Genomic DNA, 26,355 nt, shown 5'->3' on the forward strand with positions numbered 1-26,355 from the left:
GGAGGGAGAGTGGAGGGGTGGCGAGTGGAGGGGAGGGACAGTGGAGGGGAAGGAGGGTAGAGAGAGGGAGAGTGGAAGGAGGGAGAGTGGAGGGGAAGGAGGGTGGAGGGGAAGGAGGGTGGAGGGGAAGGAGGGTGGAGGGGAAGGAGGGTGGAGGGGAAGGAGGGTGGAGGGGAGGGAGGGAGGTAGGGAGGGAGGGTGGGGAGGGAGAGAGAGTGGGGAGGGAGGGTGGAGGGCAGGGAGGGTGGGGAGGGAGAATGGGGAGGATGGAGGGGGAGGGAGGGTGGAGGGCAGGGGGGGTGGAGGGAGGAGAGCAGGGAGGATAGAGGGCAGGGAGGGTGAGGGAGGGAGAGGGGGAGGGGGAGGGTGGAAGGAGGGAGAGTGGGAGGGGTGGAGGGCGGGGGGCTGGAGGGAGGAGAGTAGGGAGGGTGGAAGGGAGGTAGAGGCAGGGAGGGGGTGGAGGGCAGGGGAGGGCAGAGGGAGGGAGAGGGGAGAGTGGAGGGAGGGAAAGGGGAGAGGGAAGGTGGAGGGCAGAGAGAGCGGAGGGAGGGAGGGTAGAGGGAGGGTGGGGAGGGAGGGGGAGGGAGGGAGAGGTGGGAGGGAGGGTGGAGGGCAGGGGGGTGGAGGGCAGGGGCAGGGTGGGTGGAGGAGGGAGGAGAGTGGGGAGGGAGAGTGGGGAGGGCGGGTGGAGGGAGGGAGGTGGGGGAGGGAGAGTGGGGAGGGAGGGTGGAGGGCAGGGAGGGTGGAGGGAGGGAGAGGGGGAGGATGGAGGGAGGGAGAGTGGGGAGGAGGGAGAGTGGGGAGGGAGAGTGAAGGGCAGGGAGGGGGGGAGCAGGGAAGGTGGAGGGAGGGGAGAATGAGGAAGGAGGGTGGAGGGCAGGGGGGTGGGGAGGGGGTGGAGGGAGGGAGAGTGGGCAGGAAGGGTAGAGGGAGGGAGAGTGGGGAGGGAGGGGGTGGAGAGCAGGAGGGTGGAGGGAGGGAGATGAGGAAGGTGGGTAGAGGGCAGGGAGAATGAGGAAGGAGGGTGGAGGGCAGGAGGGTGGGGAGGAGGGTGGAGGGAGGGAGAGTGGGCAGGGAGGGTAGAGGGAGGGAGAGTGGGGAGGGAGAGTGGGAGGGGAGTGGAGGGAAGGAGAGTGGGGAAGGAGGGTAGAGGGAGGGAGAGTGGAGAGGGAGGGCGGAGGGAGGGAGAGAGTGGGGAAGGTGGAAGGGAGAGAGGTGGATGGCAGGGAGGGGGAGGGAGGAGGAATGAGGAGGGAGGGGGAGGGAGGAGGAATGAGGAGGGAGGGTGGAGGGAGGAGGGTGAATGAGGAGGGAGGTGGAGGGAGGGAAGGTGAATGAGGAGGAAGGGTGGAGGGAGTGATGGTGGAGGAGGGGAGGGAGAGTGGGGACGGAGGGTGGAGGGAGGGAGAGTGGGGAGGGAGGGAGAGTGGGGAGGGAGAGTGGGGAGGGAGGGTGGAGGGAGGGAGAGTGGAGAGGGAGGGTGGAGGGGAGGGAGGGAGAGAGTGGGGAGGGAGGGTGGGATGGAAGGAGCAAGGGAGAGTGGGGAGGGAGGGTGGAGGGAGGGAGGGAGAGTGGGGAGGGAGGGTGGAGGAAGGGAGGGTGGAGGGAGGGAGGGAGCATGGGGAGGGAGGGTGGAGGGAGGAAGGTGAATGAGGAGGAAGGTTGGAGGAGTGATGGTGGAGGGGAGGGAGAGTGGGGACGGAGGGTGGAGGGAGGAAGGGAGAGTGGGGAGGGAGGGAGAGTGGGGAGGGAGAGTGGGGAGGGAGGGTGGAGGAGGGAGAGTGGAGAGGGGAGGGTGGAGGGAGGGAGGGAGAGTGGGGAGGGAGGAGGAATGAGGAGGGAGGGTGGAGGGAGGGAGGGTGAATGAGGAGGGAGGGTGGAGGGAGGGAAGGTGAATGAGGAGGAAGGGTGGAGGGTAGTGATGGTGGAGGGGAGGGAGAGTGGGGACGGAGGGTGGAGGGAGGGAGGGAGAGTGGGGAGGGAGGGAGAGTGGGGAGGGAGAGTGGGGAGGGAGGGTGGAGGGAGGGAGAGTGGAGAGGGAGGGTGGAGGGGAGGGAGGGAGAGTGGGGAGGGAGGGTGGAAGGAGCAAGGGAGAGAGTGGGGAGGGAGGGTGGAGGGAGGGAGGAGAGTGGGGAGGGAGGGTGGAGGAAGGGAGGGTGGAGGGAGGGAGGGAGCATGGGGAGGGAGGGTGGAGGGAGGGAGGGAGCGTGGGGAGGGAGGGTGGAGGGAGGGAGGGAGCGTGGGGAGGGAGGGTGGAGGGAGGGAGGGAGCATGGGGAGGGAGGGTGGAGGGAGGGAGAGTGGGGAGGGAGGGTGGAGGGAAGGAGAGTGGGGAGGGAGAGTGGGGAGGGAGGGTGGAGGAAGGGAGGGAGAGTGGGGAGGGAGGGTGGAGGGAGGGAGGGAGAGTGGAGAAGGAGGGTGGAGGGAGGGAGGGAGAGTGGGGAGGGAGGGTGGAGGGAGGGAGGGAGAGTGGGGAGGGAGGGTGGAGGGGAGGGAGGGAGAGTGGGGAGGGAGGGTGGAGGGAGGGAGGGTAGAGGGGAGGGAGCAAGAGTGGGGAGGGAGGGAGGGTAGAGGGAGGGAGGGAGAGAGCCTCACCCTTACAGAATACTTGCCCTGGGTCAGGCCCTATTCCAGGCACATGGCCAACCAATATCTCGATGACTCCATTTCATAGAGGACCGAAAGGAGATTGGGGTTGGAGAGATGAAGCCTCCCTCTTGCCTTAGGGCCTGAGGCCTCGCTGGGCTTTTCTGCTGCCTGTGCTGCTCAGGCGATTACGGTGTCCCCAAGGGCCATCACAGGGCTTGCATATTCCTCATGTTCTCTCACCTGAGCCAGCCAGCCCAGGCCCAAGGCAATGGCAGCGGTAGCAACAGCAGTAATCTTAACACCGGCTGATAACAGGCACCATTTAGGCACTGGGCTCCAAAATCCACATAATACTAAACATGAAGAAACTGTTGCCCAGAGAGGCCAAGTGACTTATGTAAGGTCACACAGCTGACAAGCCATAGCGCTAGGACTTCATGGAAAAGCCATGAAGTCCCAGAGCCCAGGACATTGCCTGGTCTCCCGGCCAAGGTGGCAGCAGCCCCCAGGCAGCTGTGGCCCCAATTCTGGTCACTAAGCCCTGAGTTTGTCCCCGGCGGCTATCCACTAATTAGCCAGGCGGTTCCTGCCTGCTCAGTGGCTGTTTTGGAACAATTCTCCCAGGAAAGGCCGAGCTTGCAGGAGAAGGAAAGGTAATTGCTAATTTGCACGAGAGGAGACAAAGGGACAAAGGCGCCCTTGGCTGCCTGGGTGCAGCCTGAGCCGGCTTCACATCCAGAGCTCCCTGCCACTTGCCATCCGCCATGGTGGGCCCTGGAACGTCTCTCTGTCCCCATTACACATCCACACAGTCTCTGTCCAGTGTGGGCCACCCGGCCACGCCCCAGGAAGGCCAGAAGAGAGCATTAACATGGCCCTGTCACCCTTCAGAGCACTGCAGGGGAGGTGGACAGGGAGCTATAGATTGAAAAAGCGGATGACTCCCACGAATATTCCAGCATCTTCTGGATGCTCTGCGTGTGTTGCTTATGGAACCTCACAGCCACTCATGGGTTGATACTGCTCTCAGCCCCATTTACAGGGGAGAAAACTGAGGAACAGGGATGAAGCGACTGCCCAAGGCCACCTGCTAGGACATGAAGGAGCCAGGATTAGAGCTCAGCCCATCTCGCTGCTGAGCTTGTACTATTCTCACTATGATCTAAATTGAGACTGTCTAGTTCAAGGCTCCCATTTTGCAGTGGAAGAAACTGAGGGTAGAAGGCTACAGAATGGAAGAAGCTGGGCTTTGGAGTCCCAGCTCTGCCTCGTATGTCCTGTGTGCTTCAGGACACCATCTTCCCTCTTTGTACCTCAGTTTCTTCATCTGTAAAATGGGCTAGGAATCTCCAAGTTGTGTGGGCACTGGGGAAAGGATATCTGGCCCTTCGAGGTGCTGCTCAAAGGTGGGCTTCCTGATTGCTCCTTTGAGGGGTCCAGCAGCCCAGTGCCTCAGCGGGCCTGAAGCAGGTGCAGCTAGAGTCAGGGGCCAGGAGCCCTGTGAGATGAGACTCAGGCTGCAGGAACCAAGGAGCAGAGACTTGTGGGCAGGGCCCACTGTCAAGGGCTGGGAGGCTGCGCCGTGGCCAGCAAGGCTGGCCCAGGGAGGAGAGGGCCCGCCGGCACAAAGTCCGTCTGCCAGTACCTGCCCGAGCTGTGACTAGCACCCTGGGGCTTGGCATCAGGCAGGCCCCGGTCCAAACCCCACCAGGCATGTGCCTCTCTGAACCTCAGCTTCCTCATCTGCAGCCCCTCACAGGGCTGTCCTGAGGCTCAGAGAAGCTGACAGGGACAGGCATCTGGATGACAAGGCACTGGGGCCAGGCTATTGAGGGAACAGTCTGGAGACTCCGCCTTCCCAGCCCAGCCAGGCCAGACACCGGATGGACACACAGGCCGAGTGGACGGTCACGTGAGGTACCTCTTCCTCTTCTCGCCGAGACCTGCCCTAGACTCTGCCTGCCTGCGGCCTGAGCTTCCTCAGGCTCCCGGCCTTTCAACATCCTTACAACAGACCTCCTGTCCCACCAAGCCGTGCCTTACAAAACCTGGCCGGGACCACAAATCTGAAAGGCGCTATTATTGCATAGCACACATGTGCAGGAGGTGCATGCGCGGGGCTGTTCGTGGTGAGGGGTGTAAGAGCGCTGGACGATTTCCCCTGCCCTGAACCCCCTGGGCTCTCTAAGCCAGGAGAGCCTGGTCCTAGCCCTCCATCAGTCCTGTCTCACTGTCACCCTGGGCAAGTCACACGTCCTCTCCAGGCCTCAACTCACCCCCTCTGTAAACTGGGGCTACTGTTTCTTGTTCCGTCTTCCTCATGGGGTTCCTAGAAGACTCAAGTGACAGGACAAATTTCCAACAGCGTTGAAAACAATTCGGTCACACCAGAATGTTAGGTTCTGGTTTTAAACATTAGGCGCGGTGGCTCATGCCTGTAATCTCAGCACTTCGGGAGGCTGAGGTGTTGGAAACCAGACTGGGCAACATGGCAAGACCCCATCTCTAAAAAAAATAATAATAAAAAAAAAGAAGAAAAAAAAATTAGCTGGGTGTGGTGACGTACACCTGTAGTGCCAGCCTCAGGAGGCTGAGGTGGGATGCTTGAGCCCAGGTCAACGCTGCAGTGAGCTGTGATCGCACCACTGCACTCCAGCCTGGGCAACAGAGCAAGGCCCTGTCTTAACAAATAAGAAAATAAAAATAAACATTTACTGAGAAGCTCCTATAAGGCAGGTCCCAGGCTGGGCACTTACACACACACTTCCCAGAGTAGTCTCTGTAAGTCCCATTGCAACCCAGATCTGTGGGCCTCCTGTCCCTGTTTAGCAGTTGAGGACACTGAAGCTCAGAGAGTGATCTGCCTAAGATCACATGGCTGGAAAGCAGTGGACCCAGGATTCAAATCCAGGGCCATCTGAGAATCCGCCACTCATGGTGAGGAGCTAGATGATGGTAGCCTCTTTTCCGAGTCCCCGTGGGTCTTCAAACCCACTCAGCACTTTTAAGATATGGGCAGCAAGGCACCTGCCCCAGCCCCACCTAAGAGGCTGGCATCACTGACTCCCGTGGGAATGGGCTATGAGGACTCAGAAATCATTTTGTTCTGAGGCCCAAGGTCCTGCAGAGTAAAATGTGGTCTTTTGATTCCCAAATACAGGGGGTGGGAGGAGCTGGGGACACTGGCCTCCTTGCAGTTCCTCAAACCAGACACACGCCTGCCTCGGGGCCTTTGCACTTGCTGTTTCCTCTACTTCAAATATTTTTCCACCCAATTCCTGCATAACTTGGGCTTTGCTCAAAATGTCACATTTCATAGGTGAAGGCCTCTCACTGAGGCCCTCCCTGACACCCTGTTTAAAATTCTAATACCTCCCGCCCCAACCCCTCAAGTTCCCCTGGTTCTGCTTTACTTTTCTCCACGCATTTACCAGCGTCTGACACAGTGGGCCTGTTCCTTGTTTATTGGGTACTGTCAGCCTGCCCTAGAACGTCAGCTCTCTGAGAGCAGGGATTTTGTTTATGCCTCCAGAGTAGGGTGTCTAAGACAGAGCAGGTGCTTGCCAAATATTTGAACAAGTGAATCAACCTGAGGCCCAGAGAGGAAAGCTGGTGGGCCCCAGGCTGCACAGGAAGAGCCGGGGCAGTATTTGTGTCCTGGCCTTCTGCCCCCAGCCCTGGGCATCTGTCCCCTCTCTTTACTGGCATGGGATCAGCTTGGGTTTGCTAGAATCAGGGGTGCAGGAGCCTGGGTCCCTGCCTCCTTCCCTTCCTGAGAGATATGGGAGCCAGCAATGGGTGGGAGAACAGCCCCCACCCTGGGGCCTGTGTTGGGGGAAACAGCAATGTGGTTGTGTAGAATGTGTCCTTCCAAGAGACCCTGGCTTCCCACCTGCCCCACTCCCCATTCCGTTTCCCAGGGGCAAGGCTGAGAACAGAGCCTTCTTTTCTTTCTTCCTCCTGATTTAGGGAATGAAATCTGCCCCAGACACACTAGCTGCCATGGCGAGGTGGCAGTTCCTTGCCTTCCTGGTGGCCTTCATGGAGGATGGTTCTCCCCTTTCGCAGACAAGGTGCTGAGGGCAGAGGAGCCATGGCACCATTTGTCCAAACTTACTTGGGCAAAACCAGACCTCAAACTCTGCTCTGGCAAGTCAGATTCATATACTTTCCCTGTGCTGAGCCCCCCACAGAAGGAGGAAACTGCCTGCTGGAAGCGGCAGGTGGCCATAGCTGGGAGCAGCTGCTGGTCAGCCGCCTGCCTGAGTGTACATCTGGGTGCTGCCCTTTGCTCACAGGGGCCCTTGGGCAAGTTGCATAAGATCTCAGCGCCTCTGAGCATTGCTGCAGGAGCCCAGTGTGCAAACACACAGGGAGCACTTAGTATAGACTGGCACTCAGTGAGTGCTCAATAAACGTGAGCTGACACACTACCATCAACACCATCATTGCCATCAACACCATCACCATCACCACCACCATTGTCATCACCACCATCATCACCACCACCACCATCATCACCGTCACCATCATCTTCATCACCATCATCACCACCACCATCATCATCATCACCATCACTATCAACACCATCATCACCATCACCATCTTCATCACCATCATCACCACCACCATCTTCATCACCATCACTATCAACACCATCATCACCATCCCATCATCTTCATCACCATCATCACCGTCACCATCATCTTCATCACCATCATCACCACCACCATCTTCATCACCATCACTATCAACACCATCATCACCATCACCAACTTCATCACCATCATCACCACCACCATCTTCATCACCATCACTATCAACACCATCATCACCATCCCATCATCTTCATCACCATCATCACCACCACCATCATCACCATCATCTTCATCACCATCATCCCACCACCACGCATCATCATAGACCATCACCATCATCACCACCACCACCATCATCACCATCATCTTCATCACCATCATCACCATCATCACCACCACCACCATCACCGTCACCATCATCTTCATCACCATCATCACCACCACCATCATCATCATCACCATCACTATCAACACCATCAATCACCATCACCATCTTCAATCACCATCATCACCACCACCATCTTCATCACCATCACTATCAACACCATCATCACCATCCCATCATCTTCATCACCATCATCACCACCACCATCATCACCATCATCTTCATCACCATCATCACCACCACCACCATCATCATCACCATCTTCATCACCATCATCACCACCATCACCATCATCTTCATCACCATCACTATCAACACCATCATCACCATCCCATCATCTTCATCACCATCACCACCACCATCATCACCATCACCATCACCACCATTAATACCACTATTGTTACCATTACCATCACCACTATAATCATCATCATCATGACCCCCATCACCATCCTCACCACCATCTCCACCATCCCCACCATCCCCAACACCCCCAACACCGTCAGCACCACCACCACCACCACCACTGCCGTAACTGTGTCATGTAGCATCTGTTCCCCACAATATGTCCTGAACTCTGCCAGGGCAAGAACCACATCTATGGGTCTCAACACTGCACCCCAGGAGGCCCTCTCCAGGTTGCTAAATGGATAAATGAGTGAAGAGTTCTTTGTGGAGGGCAAAGCAGCTGATGAGGAGGAGACTGATTCACCCCTCCAGCCCCTTCCCCTCATTCCTGTAAATTCTGCTCCCATTTAGGACACTGCGCCCTAGAGCCTACAGCCTCCCTGGACCTCAGATTCCAGTCTCTGTCCTGCACACACTGGACCAGACTCACTCCCTCAACACCTCCCTCCCCTTGTTCTTCCTGCTCTACAATACTCAATGGCTCCCAATCCCTGAGATCCGGCTTTCTGGGGCCCCATTATGGGGCCATCCAGCGATATCTCTCCAGCCCTGCACCTCCCTTCAAGCCAGTTTCCTTCCCTCCTTCCCACCGCCTGTGCCCCTGCCCCACCTGGGCTTCCCAACATGGCCAAGAGGAAGTGGAAATCCTCTTGATGGGGCTTGAGGCCCATGGTGACTCAGCCCTGCTGACCCCGCCAGGCTCCTGAGTCTCTCCATCCTGGGACTGGAAGAGCCTGCTCGTTGGGTAGGTCAGGCCCCCCTTGATGGGACTGCAGGCTGCTTGTGTGGGGGACCCTGGCCATCTCGCCAGCCCTCATGTTGGCCCCACAACAGCTCTGCTTCTCCATTTTGCAAAGGAGAAAACTGAGGCACAAAATGGATAAAGACAAGGCTTGAGGCATTCATTTAAAAAATATCCACTGAGTGCTAGGAACTCAGCAGTGAACAAGACAACAAATATTCTTGTCCTTATGGAGCCCAAGAGAAACACGCACAAAAACACAGCATTTGTCATACATCCATAAGGGCTCCAAAGTTAGTGTAAGGGCTGGAGAGTGATGGGAGCCAATGACATTTTGAAAAGACAATCAAGGAGGGCGTCCCCGCGGAGGTGACATTTCAGCAGAGCCCAGTGAAGTCCAGGGGAACAGCCAGGAGGCCAGTGTGGCTGAAGGAAAGTGAGCAGAGGCCAAGGAACTGGAGAGAGGGACCAGAGCTGGGCCTTGCAGGTCATGGTGACTTTTGCTTGGAGAGTCAAGAGAAGCCACAGGAGAGTTTTAAGCAGAGAAGGAGCATGGTCAGGTTTACATTTTTAACACAGCACTTTGGCCACAGTGTGAAGTGGGGAGGAAGTAAGAGGGAGGACAATGAGTGCTACAGCTGGGGAGGCAGTGACAAGAGCTGGGGTAGGGTGTAGCGATGAAAAAAGCCTTGCACTCTCACACTCCCTAGAGCACTACTTCCTGGGAAAGGGGGACTAAAGGGAGCCAGACACCAGGGCAGCAGGGCCGACATGGGGGACTCCAGGCAGAAGCCATGTCCTAGAGCTCAGTAAGCCTGGCACAACCAGGAGAGGGGCTGGCTCCCTCAGCCAACCAGCTGGAGAGCATACCAGCCCCTAGGCTGCCCCTAACCTCCAGCCAGGGGGGTACCTGGTACTCCCAGCTCTGAGAGGGCAGAGATCAAGTCCTGTTCACCACCACGGAGGCAGTACCTAGCACAGCTCCTAGCAAAGAGTAGGTGCTCTGGCAATCTTTATGGAATGAATGACAGGACCTGGTACATAGCAGGCACCAATCAAAATGTGCTGAACAAATCAATGAATGAATGGATTGCCTGCAGCCCTGTATCATTTGCTGGTAGTTTCTCGTGTTAGTCTGAGTTTCTTAAAATAATTACAACTGCCGCGATCACAGACCGTTGCCAGGAGCCAGGCCCTGGGCTAAGTCTCTTACCAGCATGAAACAACCCCAAACAGCAGGTTCTATTACTAGGCCCATTGTACAGAGGAGGAAACTGAGGCCAAGAGAGGTTAATTAATTTCCCTGAGGTCACTCTGTTACTAAGCAGCACTGCCAAGATTCCAACCCAGGGCTAGGTTCTTCTCAGCTACGTGTTAATACCTCCTGAACCAGGATCTTATCAATGACACCGTCATTCCCAACTCAACTGTAAATCCTCCTGAGGGCAGGGATCCCTGGGGTCCCTGATGAACACTCCAATCCTCCATCACATCTTAGGCGCTGCGTTGGCTCTCCACAGCAGCTCAGAGAATGGCACCGCCTTCCTGATAAGGAGCCCAAAGGCTTGGAGCTTGGGAACTTTTCCAAGAATGGTACCACAAAGGGGCAGCAGAGAAAGGCCTTGAGCCCCCATCTTCTGGGGCCTGGCCAAGTGCTCTTTCCATAGTCCCCTTCCCCTTCCTGTCCCCACGGCCACCCTGTGTACCCAGCACAGGGGCAGGGATTGAGTTCCCAAACCACGAGCCCTGCACGAAGCAGCAGCTAATTCCTGAGGTCCAGTGGGTATCCAGAAAACCCGCCCACACCAGAGGCCATTCTCAAGGTCTGGGGCCACTGGATTGACCCTGGGCTGACCTCTTACCTCTACCTCTCTTTTTCCTGAATAGGCAAAACCACAAAAACTGAGCATTAGGACCTGCACGGGGAGCTGGGCATTTAAACTGCAAGCAAGGCGTGCTTAGCTATATATGCACAATAATAATTAATAATAATAATGATAACAACAGCAGCCGCAGTGATGATGGCCAGCACTCACCGAGCACTCAACCACCACCCTTAAGAAGCCCTCAATGCTCACTACAGCCTCCAGGAAAGCAGGTGCCATTAGTACTCCCACTTTTTTGGATGTAGAAACTGAAGCACAGAGAATTTCAGCAAGTTGTCCAAGCCACACAGTTGAGTATGCAGTGAATTCAGGATTCAAACCGAGGAACCCCACCCCAGAGCCAAATATATTGGGCACAGAAGGGAGTGGACCCCTCCAGGCAGGGGAACCAGGGGGCAGGAAATGGGATGGGATGACCACTTATCAGGCCCTAGAAAACTGCTGGTTTGCTTTTTGTTATTTTTGGGTGTTTTTTCTGTTTGTTTTTTTTTAGTCGGAGTCTTGCTCTGTCGCCCAGGTTAGAGTGCAGTGGCGCGATCTTGGCTCATTGCAACCTCTGCCTCCCGGGTTCAAGAGATTTTCCTGCTTCAGCCTCCCAAGTAGCTGGGATTATAGGCGTGCACCACCACGCCTGGCTAATTTTTGTATTTTTAGTAGAGAAGTTTGTTTTTTGTTTCACCAGGTTTCACCATGTTGGCCAGGCTGGTCTCGAACTCCTGACCTCAAGGGATCCATTCATCTCAGCCTCCCAAAGTGCTAGGATTACAGGCGTGAGCCACCATGTCCAGCCAACTGCCGGTTTTGGTTTGGGTTTTAAATCATGTGCGTGTACTGCTTTAAAACAAACCTCTTTCGTGTACCTTCATCCACCTTGCCCCCTCCTAGGAGGCCTATCTCCTCCTCTCCCAACTGCATGGCTCCTTTCCTCACAAGAGGCTTTCCCTGCTTCCTCCCCAGTCACCGAGCATGCTCTCCCTGTCCTAACCCCCCAGGCGGTTGCCCAAGATCATGCACTGGCCACTCGTCTGCTCTTAGGGCAGCTGGTAGCTGGCCTGGGCTGGGTGTGGGGCTGCACCTCCCCATTTAGGCCCCACCCGCTGCGCCCAGAGGCCTGGTTTCCCCAGGAGCCAGCAGGAGGCTCTCCCAGCTTCGTCTGACGTGGGGTGGCCAGCGGCTGGCTGTGGGGCTCCATGCTACTCTGTACCCTCTCTGAACTGCAGAATCTCTGGGGGATCTCTGAGGGTGAACCCTACCAATAGACCCTGCTTGTGCCTAATATCCCAAGGTTGGCACCCTCTGCCAAGCAGACTCACACCAGACTCCCCAGCCTGGGACGAACCACGGTCCAAGACCAGGTAATGCCACAGAGGATCCCAGAATCTAAGCCTTGCTGTCAGAAGGGCGGCAATTTAAGGAGCTGAGGACACAACCCTTCCCTGTGCGAGCTCGAGTCTGTGCTCTGCCTCTTCCCAGCTGTGTGCTCTTGTTCATCTCACTTAACGTATCTGAGCCTCCGAATCTCCATTGGCGAGATAAGGATCACAGCGGTCACCAAGTTTGGACAATCACATGGGGTCGTGTGCATAAAGTGTTAGCACAGGGCCTGGCACTTCCTACGCGCTGGACAATACTGGCTGTGTCATGACTGCCATCGTTCTCACTCTGCAGCAGACATGGACTGAGTACTTCATGTATTCCAGATCCTCCCCACAGCAACTCGAAGAAGCAGCTGACATCGCTCTCCCCATTTTATAGATGTGAGAATGGAAGAAGTTAAGATGGATCCAAGCCAGTTGGTGAGTCAGGATTCGAACCCAGGGCTCTCGGACCCGCTCTCAGTCCCATAATGCACAGCCTGGACTCCGTGGAGCCCACTGCCCCTCGCCCCTGCTCCCCGATGACCAGCCTCTGATTGGAGCAGCAGGACTCCCAGCCTCCACTTCCCACCACCTTTGGTTTGGCGCCGTCCCTCTGCCCTCTGGCTTCCATCAAGGCCCCCCTCCTCCAGATCTGGGGGCTGGGGCCCTGTCAATCCTGGAGGCAAGCCCAGCTGACCACCGCCCTCCTGGAAGCCCCCCAGCCCAGTTTCCCTGCACACAGTCTGGCTTCACTTCTACCTCTGCCCACTGCCCCTTCTGCAGTTCTCTGCCCCAGTGTCCCCTGCCCCTGCCCCGGACGCCATGTCCATAGGTCTCACTGCCACTGGCCACGCCACAGGCATAAGCAAAGAGCAGCTCTTGTTTCCCAAGCTGAGCACTTGGCATGGAGTCTCTCTTCACCTCCCCAAGGCAGCCCTGAGATAGGTCATACTATTGCATCCTCTTTTTTTTTCTTTTTTTTTTTAGACAGGGTCTCGCTGTCACCCAGGCTGGATAGAGTACAGTGGCACAACCATGGCTCACTGCAGCCTTAACTTCCCAGGCTCAAGTGTAGCTGGGACCACAGGAATGGCGCCACCATGCCCAGCTAATTTTTTTAGTTATTATAGAGACAGGGTCTCGCTATATTGCCAGGGCTGGTCTCAAACTCCTGGGCTCAAGCAATCCTCACACCTCAGCCCCCCAAAATGCTGGGATTACAGGCATGAAACACTGTGCCTGGCCTGGATCCATTTAACAGATGAGAAAACTGTGGCTCAGAGAGGGGCAGCAACTTGCTTCAAGGTCATTCAGCTAATGAGTCACAGAGATCCACTGAAACCCCGGCCAGTCTGAGCTCCAGACACCTACTCGGTGGCACTGCTTCACCTGGCTTCATCACAGCTTCTAGGGTTATTGATTCCATCACAGTCATAATCCCGATTATAGCTCCCTTTCATTGAGGGCTTGACTGTCCACACCTTGGTATAGATACTTCTATACAATAGCATAGAAGGAGGATATAACTGAATCGATAGCTATTATCATCCCATTTTACAGATGAGGAAACGGAGGCTTGGAGAGGGGAAGTAACTTACCCAAGGCTGCACAGCAGTAAAAATGGCAGAACCTGGACCCAGCCCCTAGCTCCAGACCCCCACTGCTCTGCTGACCTGCAGGGGCCTTGAATCAATATAAAGCCCTTCACTCCCAGCCTGCTCCTATCCCAACCTCAAGAGCTCCAGAGAACATCCATCCTCCATGGAGCCTCCCAGCCTAAGCCCTCTGAGCTACCTCCCTTCTTCTCTCCCCTCAGCCCAGGCTTTCATATCACCTCACAGAGAGCCTCAGAGCCACCCCTGGGAGCTTCACAGCTGCCTGGCTTCGGGATCTTTGCTCTGAGAGACCCCAAGATGGAGCAGCAGCCCCTATTCTGTGGCCTGCCTGGCAGGCTTGGTTTTACACCATCTTCCCAGCTACCCCTTGGGGTATGGGTTTTCTCACCCCCTTATATAGAAGGGGTCAGGGATCAAAGCAGGCAAGCCATTTGCCTAGAACCACACAGCTGGTGCCAGAGTTGGGATCCAAATGCAGGACTGTCCTTGGCCATACTGCCTTCTGGATGTCCCTATGGTGGCTCTGCCTAGTCAAGAGCCCCTGTTGCCCGGGAAGACCCCTCTCCACATCCCCATGACAATGACAATCCCACCGGTTAAACATTTCACATGGATTCTTGCCTTTAGTTTTTCCCAATAACCTGTAGGGGAGGAGCAATCATCAGACCCATTTTACAGACGAAGAAACTGAGGCATCTAGTGGTTGCTTAGCTGGGGGCCCAGAAGAGCTTGTGCCTTGGTTTGCTAACCTGTAGAATGGGGTCATAACAGCCTTTCAGGGTGCTTGAGGACCTGCAAAGCTGTGGAAGCCAGGGCCTCTTGGAAACACCCCTGCAGGCTGTCCTCAGACAAGGCCGGAGGCCTGACTGTGTTTTTCTCAACTCGCCAGCATCCAGTTAGGGCCTGGCCTGCTGAAGGAAGGGCCCCATGTCTCCTTGAACATTTCCTCAGCCTGGGGATGCCGAGAAAACGATGAGTCATCCACCCAAGCACAGGCCTCCCAGGAGCTTGTGTCGGGTCCCAGCCGGGAGGGGAGGGTTCCAAGCTGGAGCGGGGGGGGCCTGGGTAACACGATGACTCCCACGCTGGCCCCACCAAGGCCTGAGTCACGGGGTCCCCTCCGCAGCCTCCCACCACCACAGGCTGCCAGCCAGGAGGACACCTTTGGATGCTGCGTCCCAGATCCTGCCCCTGTGCCTTCACCCCAGATCTGCACCCCGGTTTCCTAAACCACTCCTCCCACCCAAGAATCCCAGGGTTGACTGTGACCCTCTAGCCTCCCTCACCCCACTCCCACCTCACCTAGCCCCAGCCACTCAACCTCTGGTCCATTGAGAAAACGCGCCATGCCTTTCTCCCCTCATCTCGCTATGCCTCCGCCTGGTTTTCCTTCTCCATCGCCCTCTTGCCTCTCACCACAGCATCTGAGCGTTCCTTCTAAAACCCCAGCGTGACCTTAGCTCCCTCCACATAAGCACCCTCCTGCGAGCTCCCTGCTGTGCCTGAAGCGATGGGCTCCTCAGATCCCTCTCCTCCATCTGGCCCCAAACAATCTTGCCAGCTCACCCCCTCAGGACCCCACTGTGGTTCTCAAGCTGACTTGGCCATTTACTCATCTCCACTCCATCTAGAATGTTCTTCCAAGCATGCTTCTCTAAGAAAATTGGCCCTGGGATCCGTTGTACACAGCCCACGCTGACCCCACCAAAACCAGTCCCACCCCCCCGGAATGAGCCTCCCCATGCTCTGCTCTTGCTGAAAAGTCCTTTTTGGCCTTCAAGGTCTAGGTGAAATGGTGAAATGTCACTTCCCCGAGGACTTCTCAGGCCCTGTCCTGAGGGTGGGTCTGCGCCCTGGAGCTCCTCAGGACCTCTGTGTATAACTGGGCAGTTCTCAGAACCCGGCTCTGTAACATCTGCTGAACCCCCCTGCCCAGTGGGGAGCCCCTTAAGGGCAGGGGCTGGTCTGGGTCCTGGGGATACAGCAGCAAAAAAAAAACAGATGCAGTCCGCCCTGCGGGTGCTCATGGCCTTGGGGGAGACAGATCCTAAGCACAGAAACTAGTGAAATACGTAGAATGTCAGGGGGTGATAAGGGCCACAGAGGAAAAATCAAGTAGAAAAGAGAGATGGGAGATGGTCCAAGGGATCTAAGGTGGTTCTCACTGGGTGATCAGGGAGGCCAACTCTGAGCAGGTGACATTTGACCAAAGACCTGAAGGAGAAGAGCTGACCATGCAGAGATCTGAAGAAAGAGTATTCCAAGCTAGGCGCAGGCCAGTGCAAGGGGCCTGGGGCAGGACTGTATTTGGCATGTTGGCAGAATAGCAAAGAGGCCAGTGTGGCTGAGGCCAAATGAACAAGGGCAGAGGGAATTGAGAGCAGCGGGCAGCCAATGCCAGATCGTGCAGGGCTCTGCAGGCAACTGGGAAAGCAATGGCTCTTGCTTTGAATGAGACAAGTCTTGGTGGGTTCTGGACAGAGGAAGAAGAGAACCTGACTTGGGGTTTCCAAGGTTTCCTCTGGCTGTCTGTGGGAAGAAGGGGTTATGTGGGCAGGGAACAGGGTAGACATAGGGGGCTCCGTGGGGAGGCTGCTGCCTCTCCAGGCTTGGACCAGGCTGGAGGCAGTGGAGGCCATGAGACATGGTAGAATTTGAGATGTGCTTTGAAGGTAGAATCAACAGGATTTGCAAATGGGTTGGACTGGGAGGGAGAGGAGGTCAGAGAAAGGGGTTGGAAGTGACTCTCAGGTGAGGCCGAGGAAGGGGAAGGCTGCAGCTGCTGTGCAGGAAGGACAGCGAGGAAGTGAATGAATGAATGACCTGGGCTTGGGAACCAGAGGCTCACACTCAGCTCTGGAGCTCAGTGGGACCTTGAGTGAGTTCCCTCCACTCTGCCTTAGTTTCCCCATCTGCAGGGGAGGAGCTCCATGTCCAGGGTGGCCAAGAGGACTAGTGCTCTGGGATCCACAACCATGTGGGTGAGAGGATGGGCCCAGCCTCCCACCTGCTCTGCCATCTCCCCACTCCCCCCAACTCCCGTCTGCTGGCCCAGCAGCCCGCCCAGGCCAGGCCTGCAGCTGCAGTTGAAATCCGAGGGGAAGAGCACGGACGAGAGGCAGCGGGGGCATCTGTCTCCCATTAGGCTGGGTCTGGCCAGGTGGGAGGGCTGCCTCGAGGTCTAGAAAGCTTAAGTGGGGTGCCCTCACTAAAGGTGAGAGGGCACCATAAGCCAGGGGTGGATGGAGAGCTAGGGCACCCCTGCTGCCTTCACTCCCAGGGGTCCTCCCATGGACCCCGCCTCCAGGTCCTGGGGTTTGGAGGGTCAGAGTCCTGGAGCTCCAGCCCAGTCATGTGTTCACTGTGGGCCTTGGGGAGGTTCCCTGGCCTCTCTGGTACCAAGTTCTCATCTACTTCACAGAACCCAGGGGAGATTAAATGGAATAATGTATCTGGCACATAGCAGGGGCTTGAAAAATTGGGAGATGGGCTCAGACCCCTGCCGGAGGGAGGCAGTCATTACACCCGCCATTATGTGTTCTCCTTACAAATCCAGACCCCAGGAACTCAGGTTCCCAGCCAGGGGGCCAGACGGGGGTGCGGTCCATATGGAGAAGGCGGGGACCGGGTAGGGGTCGGGTCCATATAGAGGAAGGGCGAGAGGCTTGTCCCTCTACTCAGCAGGTGCCTGCCAGGCCTTGGGAAAGCCCTCCAGCGCCCTTCCTTGACCTCTGGGATCTGACACCTGGGAGGAATTCAGAGGCAGAGAGATCACTGGAGTCTTCTATATGTCATAACGAAAGCTAAGGAGGCTCACTGCAGGGCAGGAACCAGTCAGGGCAGCAAGAGACCCTGAGCCCGCAAGTTCCCAGCTCTGGGGGTTCAAGCCACACCTCCATCCCTCACCAGGACTTCTGGGACCAGCTGCAGTGTCCACCGCCTGTAAGCCCAGCTGCGTGGGAGGCTGAGGCAGGAGGATCACTTGAGCTCAGGAGCTTAAGACCAGCCTGGGCAACAAAGTGAGAATCTGACTCAAAAAAAAAAGAAAAAGAAAAAAGAAAGAAAAGAAAAATGAAAAGAAAAGAAAAAGCCTTCTCTGTTTAATTCAGTGCAACATTTCTCAGGCCCCTGATAGTGCTGAAAACACAGAAATGACTCAGATACAACCTCTAGGGAACTCATAGTTGCTGCCTACCTACTCTATGCCAGGGACTTGGCTGGGTGCCTCATCTCCACTGTGCCATTTAATATTCACAACATCCTTCATCACCATCCCCATTTTCCAGATGAGGAATACTGAGGCTCAGTGAGATCACATAGCAGCTAACATTTCCTAAGATTTGCTACATTTGGGGGCCCTATGTGCATGAAAGCATTAATTTCCACATCAGTCCTAGAAGAGGAATATGATTACAGCTCCATTTTACTGATGAGAAAATTAAGGCCATGGGAGGCGGAGGTTGCAGTAAGCCAATATTGCATCAAAAAAGAAAGAGAGGAAGGAAGGGAGGGAGGAAGGTAGGGAGGGAGGGAGGGAGGGAGGGAGGGAGGGAAGGAAGGAAGGAAAATTAAGGCCACACTGATAAAAGGGCAGAGATGGGATTTGAACCCAGGGCCCTGTAGCATTAAAGCCCAGGCCCTTTACCTATTCTCTACATCACAGTGGACTTAAGAGTTCTTGTTCTAATAAGCCACTGGCCCTGGTGGGTGCTGTCACCAACTTCCAGCTGCTCCTTTACCTGCTTTGGGGCCCATAGGCCTAGCCTGGTTCTCTTTTTTTTTTTTTTTTTTTTTTTTTTTTTTTTTTTTTTTTGAGACAGAGTCTCCCTCTGTCACCCAGGCTGGAGTGCAGTGGCATGATCACAGCTCACTGCAGCCTCTAACTCCTGAGCTCAAGTGATCCTCCTGCCTCAGCCTCCTGAGAAGCTGGGACCACAGATGTGTGCCACCATGCCTAAGTTTTTTAAAATTTTGTATAGAGATGGGGTCTCACCATGTCCCCAGGCTGGTAGGCCTGGCTTTGACATGAGTGAGCAGGGTGGCCTCAAGCACATTCCTTAGCCACCATCCTCAAATGACAGCAGAGCCTTTTCCAGTTTGCCAAGAAATGGAGCTTTAGAGCCCATTTTCCAGAAAAGGAAACTGAGACTGAGAGAGGCCAGGCAGGCTACTTCTCCGGGGTCATGTGGCAATTAAACAGTTGAGTTAGGACCCCATAGGCCCTGGCCCCCTCCAAGTTCAGAGCCTTTTCTCCCAGGACCTTTCCGCCCCATGCTTGGCTTTGGGCTTTGTTATAGGACCATAGCAAGAGGTGGGTAGGGGGTGGCGGTGGGAAGCTGGAACAAGGAGATGCCTTGGCTGCAGTCATGTCATGGGGACAGGGGCATGGCACCACCTCTTATGGCCACCACTTGGCTTCAGCCAGCTGCTGAGACTCCAGGGATGGCAGGGGCCAGGGCTGCAGCTCGGGTGACTTGATGATGATGGAGGACACCCCGACAGCACCACACTGGCAGACAGACAGGGTGAGTCCGATCCGGATCTCACGCACACACAGTCACACCCGCGGCTGCCAAGGCCCACAGCCCAGGTGCTCACATAGATGCCTGACAAACACACAGAGGAGCCTCTCCACCTGTGCCCTGCACACACTCCACACACACACACTCACACAAGCATTTCCAGCCTGCACATAGATAGGAACAGCACACTCACACCCACACAGTTGCACTTTTATACACACACACATGCATGTTCTAGCCCATGAGCACACACGTGCAGGATTCAGTTGCACAACCTCTGAGCTAAGATCTGGCTTGAAGAAGCCCAGATATGCCTGAGGCCCTCCACCTTGGTCCCCAGACAGCCCCAGCCATAGGCTCCCCACCCCCCAATCCGCCCAGCAGCATTTTCAAGGTCCCAGATGGGCCTTCCAGCCTCCCAGACATGCAGGGACGGCAAAGCAGCCTGCAGGGGCCATAAAGGAGAGGGTTTTCCTGCCAGCTCCTACCCAAGGAAGAAAGGTGCACGGTGTCCCCACCCCTAGGCAGAGAGTGACCCAGGACTTAGAGGGGAGGCCCCAGGAAGGCAGAGCCTGACCTGTCTGCATCACCCTGGTACCAAAATGCAGCCCCCCAGAGTTACCCAGGACTATGCCACCCAAATCACAAGGCGTAACTGACAAAAACGCACGCTCTGCCACTCACGAAAAATGCAAATGGGGCCTGTGCCAGGCATCACTGTCAACCTTCTTCCCAAAGCCCCCCAGGGCCCAGGACAACAGAGGCGTCCTCCTCCTCTCCACCCATCTTCGTGAGCCCTAGGAAAGCCCACAGACTTTATGCTGTGCCAGTCCTGCCTCAGGCACAAGCCTGTGAATACAGACATCTTGATCAGAGGGATGCTTTGAAACTAATTCAGACTAAAGTGTAATGGATTGAAAGCTTGATATGAAGGACCTATGCTTTCAAATTGGATCAGGTTGCAAGACCCTTCAAAGTCAGAATGGAGATGTATGCAAGGTCCCTGGCATTGGTGTGGACTAGGGGAAGTTCTGAACCTCCCTAAGCCTCAATTTACTCATGTGAAGGTAGCAGTAATCACAGCACCGGCCTCTAGGCTGCTGTGAGAATTCCACAAGCTGATGCGTATCAGCACCTCAGCCCAGTGACAGGCACGCAGTAGGTGACCCCCGAAACAGCTGCTGTACTGATAATTCAGGGAAAACCAGGAAATATTGAGGGACTCAACCAAAGGTCACAGCACATATTACACGGTGCTAAGTCAGAGGCCATTTCCCTCCCAGACCAGCGGCCGCAGGTGTCAAAGGTTTACACAAAAGCTCTGGGGAGAAAGACTTAGGCCTGAAAAGGCTTTCCACTAAATGAACGTTGTTGCAAACTGGGAAAAGACCACCATTAGTCAATTTGGGTAGCGGAACACCTGGGGTCCAGCTTGCAAAAGCCTGGTGTTGAGAGTGGAGTTTGGCAATCTCGAAGTTTCCCTTGGGGAATGGGGCTCTAATGGTGGGATTCCTGGCATGTGGCAGGTCCACGGAGAAGCTACAGCGGTGCACAGAGAACCCTGTTCCAGTCCTAGCTCCCGACAAATGGAAACTTCCTCTCTCTAGCCCTCAGTTTTCCCGTCTGGAAGATGGTACAGTTGGGCTGAGAACCTCTATCTCTCCACAGAGTCTTGGGGCTCTCTGATCCTAGGAAATGATAGACAGCCCAGGGACCCACCTCAGCCATAACCTGTGGCCCTCGCAGGGTCTGGGGACGGCTCCACTCCGAGAAGCCAGAGGAAAAGGAAAGGGGTTGCTTGACTTTGTAGCCAATGCCAGAACAGAATTGGAGGGTCTTGTCTCCAAGGGTTTGCTTCCCCGTCTCGGCAGCCCACAGGGGCTGGAGCAGGCCAAACGTAAGAAATAATAAATCCTCACCAGGCTTCGTCCGGCCAGGAGGCCCCCAGCTGGCTCTTGTCATAAAGAGATCTTATCCCCTACCAGCACCCCTAGCTGCCCATGGAGGACTCCGCCCTCCTCCCCTCCATACCCCGCTTCCACCTTCTACTTCCTGTGACAACCTGCAAACTGGAGGCCAACTTGCCTCTCCCCCCACGCCCAGGCTTCTCCTCGACCCCCGCCCTGCCCCACCCCCACCCGGGCCCCAGCTGCAGGAGGCCCCGCGGAGTGTAATTCCCCTCGCCCTCTCTCTGCCCTGGGCCCGTCCGGACAGATTAAGCCTTTGTCACACACACCCAGAAAAGCTCAGGGCCAGATGGGACGGGACAAGTGGTGTCAGATCATCGACCCGAGGCTGGCCGGGACTAGGAGAGGGCCCCGACCGCAGCACCGCATATGGCTGTGGGAGGAGGAAGGGAGGCCCAGGGTGGGGGCAGCCAGAGAGCAATGGGGAAGAGAGGTGACACACCATGGCTACCCTGGGGACAGAGGCTATATGGGGCCTGTCGTGGCTGGATGACCCAACTCCCACCTCCCTTCTTCCTTGGAATCTTTCTACCTGCTCTCTCTTGAAGCCCCCATGGGCTTTTTTATCCTGTCCTCAGCTCTGCCCACCACTCCTGACATCTGGGTGACCTGGGAGCAGGCACAGAGCCCCACCCACCCTGGCACCCTAGTGCCCACACAAGGCCTGTGGGTACTAAACAAATGCTTTGGACAAAGGTTTATGGCCCAATGACCTTCACAAAAACCCACCGAGGACCAAACTACAGGCTCTCTCCCAACTGACACCAGGGGCGAGGGTGTGTGTGTGTGTGTGTGTGTGTGTGTGTGTGTAGGCCAGGGACCGTAGGAGATGTCCTTTGCACCTTTCAAAGGAGGTCCCATTCAGCCCCTCCCAGGAAGAGGCCAATGGCTGCCCCAGAATTCCCAGCAGGATTTGTTCCTCTTGGATCAGTGAAAAGGAAAATGGAAATATAAAAATAATAACTGGGCCCCAGGAAGGAACTTGGAGATGGGGGTGGCATCTCCTGCCTGGCTCCGGCTGGCTGGGCCAGTGGCAGGTAACTAACGGGCTCTCTGGGGACCAGCAGGCCAGGCAGGCGGGCGTGGGGAGCCCAAGGAGCGGGTTGTCGAGGGAGGGCATGTCTGTTGTGTTTTTCGATCTCCTGGCAGCCTGGACTGGGAGGCCTGGGTCCCCTTTCTCTGCCTCCCAGGCAGGTGGTCCCTCAGGGAGGGCTCATTATTGGTCTGAGAGCCAGGGTGGAGACTGGGGACGGTCCCGCTGCCAGGAGCAGGCAGGGCGGGTCAGCGTGGATCTCAGGGAGCGTCTGAAGCCAGCAGCTGGGCCGGCAGGACCTGGGGTCCAGGCCGAACACCCAGTTTCTGCATGTGGCCTGGATAGGGGGAGGGGGTGCTCAGCCTCTACAGCTGTGTGGATAAAGAGTGGACGACTGCTCCAGATGCCCACACCCTAGGGAGAAGTTGAGCCACACAGAAAGCCAGTGAGCCTGCTGCCAGGTCTGGGGGGGGTCAACCCCCAACTCCAGGAGAGGGTGGACTCAGGGCTCCTGCCTCAGACTAAGAAGGTTGGGCCAAGGCTTCCAGCTCTTCAGGGAGGTGTAACCAGGATGGCGGGGGGGGGGGGGGGGGGGGGGCACCTACCCGGGAAGCCCTGATGGCAGAGGGCACTGACCTAGGGTAGGAGGCAGGACCCAGCCAACCATCTCGTGGGTCACTGACCTCAGAAAAACCGCACTCCGGCGGGGCGCAGTGACCCAAGATGGGAGAACCGAGGAGGGGACCGACCTGGCAGGGTGGGGAGGGCTGACCCATGAGCCCCATCTGGGAAAGTGGGCACTGATTTGGGCTGGGGGAGGGGTCCTGGACTCGATCGGGGGGAGGGGACAATGACCCAGACTCGCCCGGTTTGAGCGAGAGTGCGGATTTAGGCTGGGGGGATCCCAGCCTTGCGCGGGCTGGGTCACTGCCCCAGCTTCCTCCTCGGGGAACCCGGTCCCAGCGCGCCCCTCGGCCCGGCCCCCGGCCCCCTGTTCCCGGTCCGGCCGGAGGCGGCAGCGGCGCAGATGGGCTGCTGGCGGCCGCAGCGCGGTTATCAGCGCTCCTCGCAGATGGGCCGCCCGCCCTCCGCGCTCGCGGCTCCCACTCCCCGCGGCCTGCAGCCCCGTCCCCTGGGCGCGGGGGGAGGCGCCTCCGGATCTGCTCCCCGGCTCCCGCCTCCCTCCCTCGCGGCCCCCTCACCCCGCGGGCCGGGCCCGGGCGACCGCGGAGGGGGAGGGGGAGGGGACAAGTGCACTTTTCGTAACGACCGAATCAATTGTGTGTGAAGAGCCCGCTCCGGCCGGGGACGAGGCTGAGCGCGGGGCGGGCGGGCCGGCCGGGGGAGGAGCGCGGAGGGGGGAGCGGGGGAGCGGGGGAGGGAGGGAGGCCGGCGCGGGGCGGCCCGGCTCTCGTGCTCCGGCCGGGGAGGGAGCAAGAAGGGCGGGGGGAGGCCGGCGCGGCCCGACCGGGCCGGGGGCGGAACGCACTAATGGAGGGTCTCGGCGACGGAAAGTTCAAAGCTCAGCAGCGCCCCGGGAGCGGCCACCCCCCCCAGCCCCCACCCTCTGCAGAACAATGAGGTCCCGGCGGGGGAGCCGCGGGGCCCGCGCCGCACGCCCTCTCCAGGGCGCCCCGGGCCAGAGGGGACGCCCCCGCCCGGCCGCCCGCCTCCTCCCTTTAGGCGGCTGCGGTTCCCCGCCCCCTCCCCCACGCCACCCCGCCCGGACCGGGCCGGCCCGGGGGACGGGGGAGGGGAGGGGATGGATAGGTCAGGCCGCCCCCGTCCCGGGGAGGGGGGAGCGAGGGGCCCGGGGGGCTGAGGGGGCGCCCCACCCACCCCGCGGGAGGCTGCTCCTGCGCCAGGCTGCGGCTCCGGCCGCCCCTCCCCGGGCTAGCCCCGGGTGGGGTCGGGGCGACAGTGCCCGGGCGGGCCCCTTCCCCTGGCGCTGGGAGGCCCGGCGGACTCCCCGTCCCGCGGCTGCCCCTGCCTCCCTCCCCCCCACCCCGCGGCACCACCCTCAGCGCGCGCTCTCACACACACACACACACACACACACACACACACACACACACACACACACCGCCCAGCCGGCCCGGGGGCGGGAGCGCGAGGCGCCCGGGACAGGCAGCCCCGGGGCGGGCGGGGAGGAGGCTCGGGCTCCAGAGCAGCCGCCTGCTGGCGGGGGGAGGGGACGGGAGGACGGAACATGCTGGGGTGAGCAGCCCGGGACAGCCTGCCCGACACGGCCACGGCCCGGGCAGCGGCGCGGAGGGGGGCAGGGACGCCCCGAACCCGGAGCGCTGCCCAGGCGAGCCGGGGAGGGCCGGTGAGCAGCGACGCGTGCGCCTCCGGCGGGCCCGACACACGGACAACCTCAGGGACACACGTTCGGACACACATCCACACCCCCACCCCGCCCCCGCCCGCCCGCCCCAAGCCCCGCCGCGGGACCCGCCCGCGGCCGCCGCGCGCGCACTCACCGAGCCCGTCTTGACCGGCACATACACCACTTGGCCCATCTTGGGTTCCCGGCCGCTGCCCAGGCGGAAGCCCTTGGAGCGCACCCAGAACTGGAACTTGCCTTTCTCGCCTGCTGCGGGGCCGCTGCCCGCGCCGGTCCCGCCGCCGCCCTGCAGGACCTCGGCGATCCGCTGGTATTTGCTGCGTGTCACCGTCTTGGTTTTGGCCGAGTCGCCGTAGGTGCGCAAGCACCAGTCCCGGAACTGGCGGCCCAGCTCCGAGTCCCCGGGGCTGCGCTCGCGCTCCCAGCCCCCGCGCAGCAGCAGCGTCGGCTTCGGCATCCTCCCGCCGCGCCCGGCGCCCTCGGGGGCGGGCCGGCCGCCGGGCCGCCCGGTGCCGGGACTGAGCTGGGCTGGGCTGGGCCGGGCCGGGACGCGCCGCGGCCGCAGCTGTCCCGCGGTGTGGCTCCGGCGAGGCTGCTGGATGGGCGCGGGCGGCGGCCGGACGCGCGGGGCTGCGGCGCGCTCTGTCCTGCTCGGGCGGCGGCGGCGGCGGCGGCGTTGGCGGCGGCGGCTCCGGCTCGCCTCCTGCTCCGCCTCCTCCTCCCCCCGGCCGGGATGCAGGAGCGATGGAGGCAGCTCCGGGCCCGGAGGTGCAGAGGGGGCGGGCCGCCCCGCGGGCGGCCGAGGGAGGCGGGAGGCGGGGAGCGGCCCCGAGCGCGGGGAGCGAGACCGAGCCTGGGCGCGGGCGGCAGCAGTGGCTGTCAGCTTGCGCGGCTCATCCTGCTCCTGCTCAGGCTCCCGCTGCCGCGGCTCTTCCTCCTCCTCCTCCTCCTCCGGCGCCCGCCTCCACCACGCCGCGGGATCCCACCTGTTAGAGCGGCGCAGCCTTCGCCGCCGCCCGCCCCCCCTTCCTCCTGCGCCCGCCCTCCGGGCCCAGCCCCCGCCCGGCCCGGCCCCTGGGGGCGCGGGGGCAGCCGCGCCCGCAGCCGCCGAGAGGGCAGGAACCGCAGGAGCGTAGTGCCCAGCCCAGGGACCGCGTTCCGTCCGGCCGGGCCGGGCCCGGAGCTTCGCAGGTCCCGCTCCTCCCGGACGCGGCGGTCCCGCGGGGAGTAGGGCGCAGACCCCGGCCCAGCAGCCGGCCTCCCGGCCGCCCCGCCCCACTTAGCCTGGCCGGGGAGGTGTAGGGCAGGCTCCCCGTCCTTCGCTCCCGCAACTGGCTTGACCTCTCTCCCGTGAGCCGAAGCCAGAAGAGCAGTGTTCCCCTGGGGGAACCCCACATCGCCGCCCTTCGGGGCCCCCAAACTTCCTCTCCTTTTGCCTCACCCTGAATTCCCCGAAGTTTGACCAGCTTTGCCTCTGCTTGCCTGCTCCGCTGCTCTGGGACAGGCCCGGGCCCCCTGGGAAGTCGCCTGTGGCCTCAGCCCAATCCCACCTCGGCTTCAGAAAGCACTCAACACATCCACAAACTTATCCTGAGACACCCTGCCTTCTCGGGTGCGCCTTGACCTGGAATCTCTTGCTGAGTAAACTCAGGTGGCCCCACCGCCCCCTCCTACCTGGGCAGATCTGACCTTGGGTAGAGCTAGCTGGTCCCCTCCCCCTTAATGAAATTCCAACATAAATAAAGGCACAGGCCAAATTTCCAGGATTTCTGCACCCCTATCCCCCACTTCCTTAACAGTTCATGAGGAATTGCTGCACTCCTCTCCCAGCTGTCCCCTGGGATCCACCCCATGTCCCCACGACACTCCTGCAGGCAATTCACCATCCAAGTACTGAGGCCCAGA

The 26,355-nt window shown here is 58.7% G+C and overlaps 1 protein-coding gene across 1 annotated transcript in view; it reads right to left on the minus strand.

The window, feature by feature from the left end:
- Positions 1 to 25,085, minus strand: part of NOL4L (nucleolar protein 4 like) — a 146,086-nt gene extending 121,001 nt beyond the window's left edge. The window contains exon 1 of the mRNA XM_030914871.1: positions 24,587 to 25,085. Within this exon, the coding sequence (XP_030770731.1) occupies positions 24,587 to 24,907 (321 nt within the window). The 5' untranslated portion in view covers positions 24,908 to 25,085. The remainder of the gene's footprint in view (positions 1 to 24,586) is intronic.
- Between the last annotated feature and the right edge of the window lie 1,270 nt (positions 25,086 to 26,355).

This window comes from Rhinopithecus roxellana, chromosome 13 (assembly GCF_007565055.1).
Source record: "Rhinopithecus roxellana isolate Shanxi Qingling chromosome 13, ASM756505v1, whole genome shotgun sequence".
In the NCBI taxonomy this organism is placed as follows: domain Eukaryota; kingdom Metazoa; phylum Chordata; class Mammalia; order Primates; family Cercopithecidae; genus Rhinopithecus; species Rhinopithecus roxellana.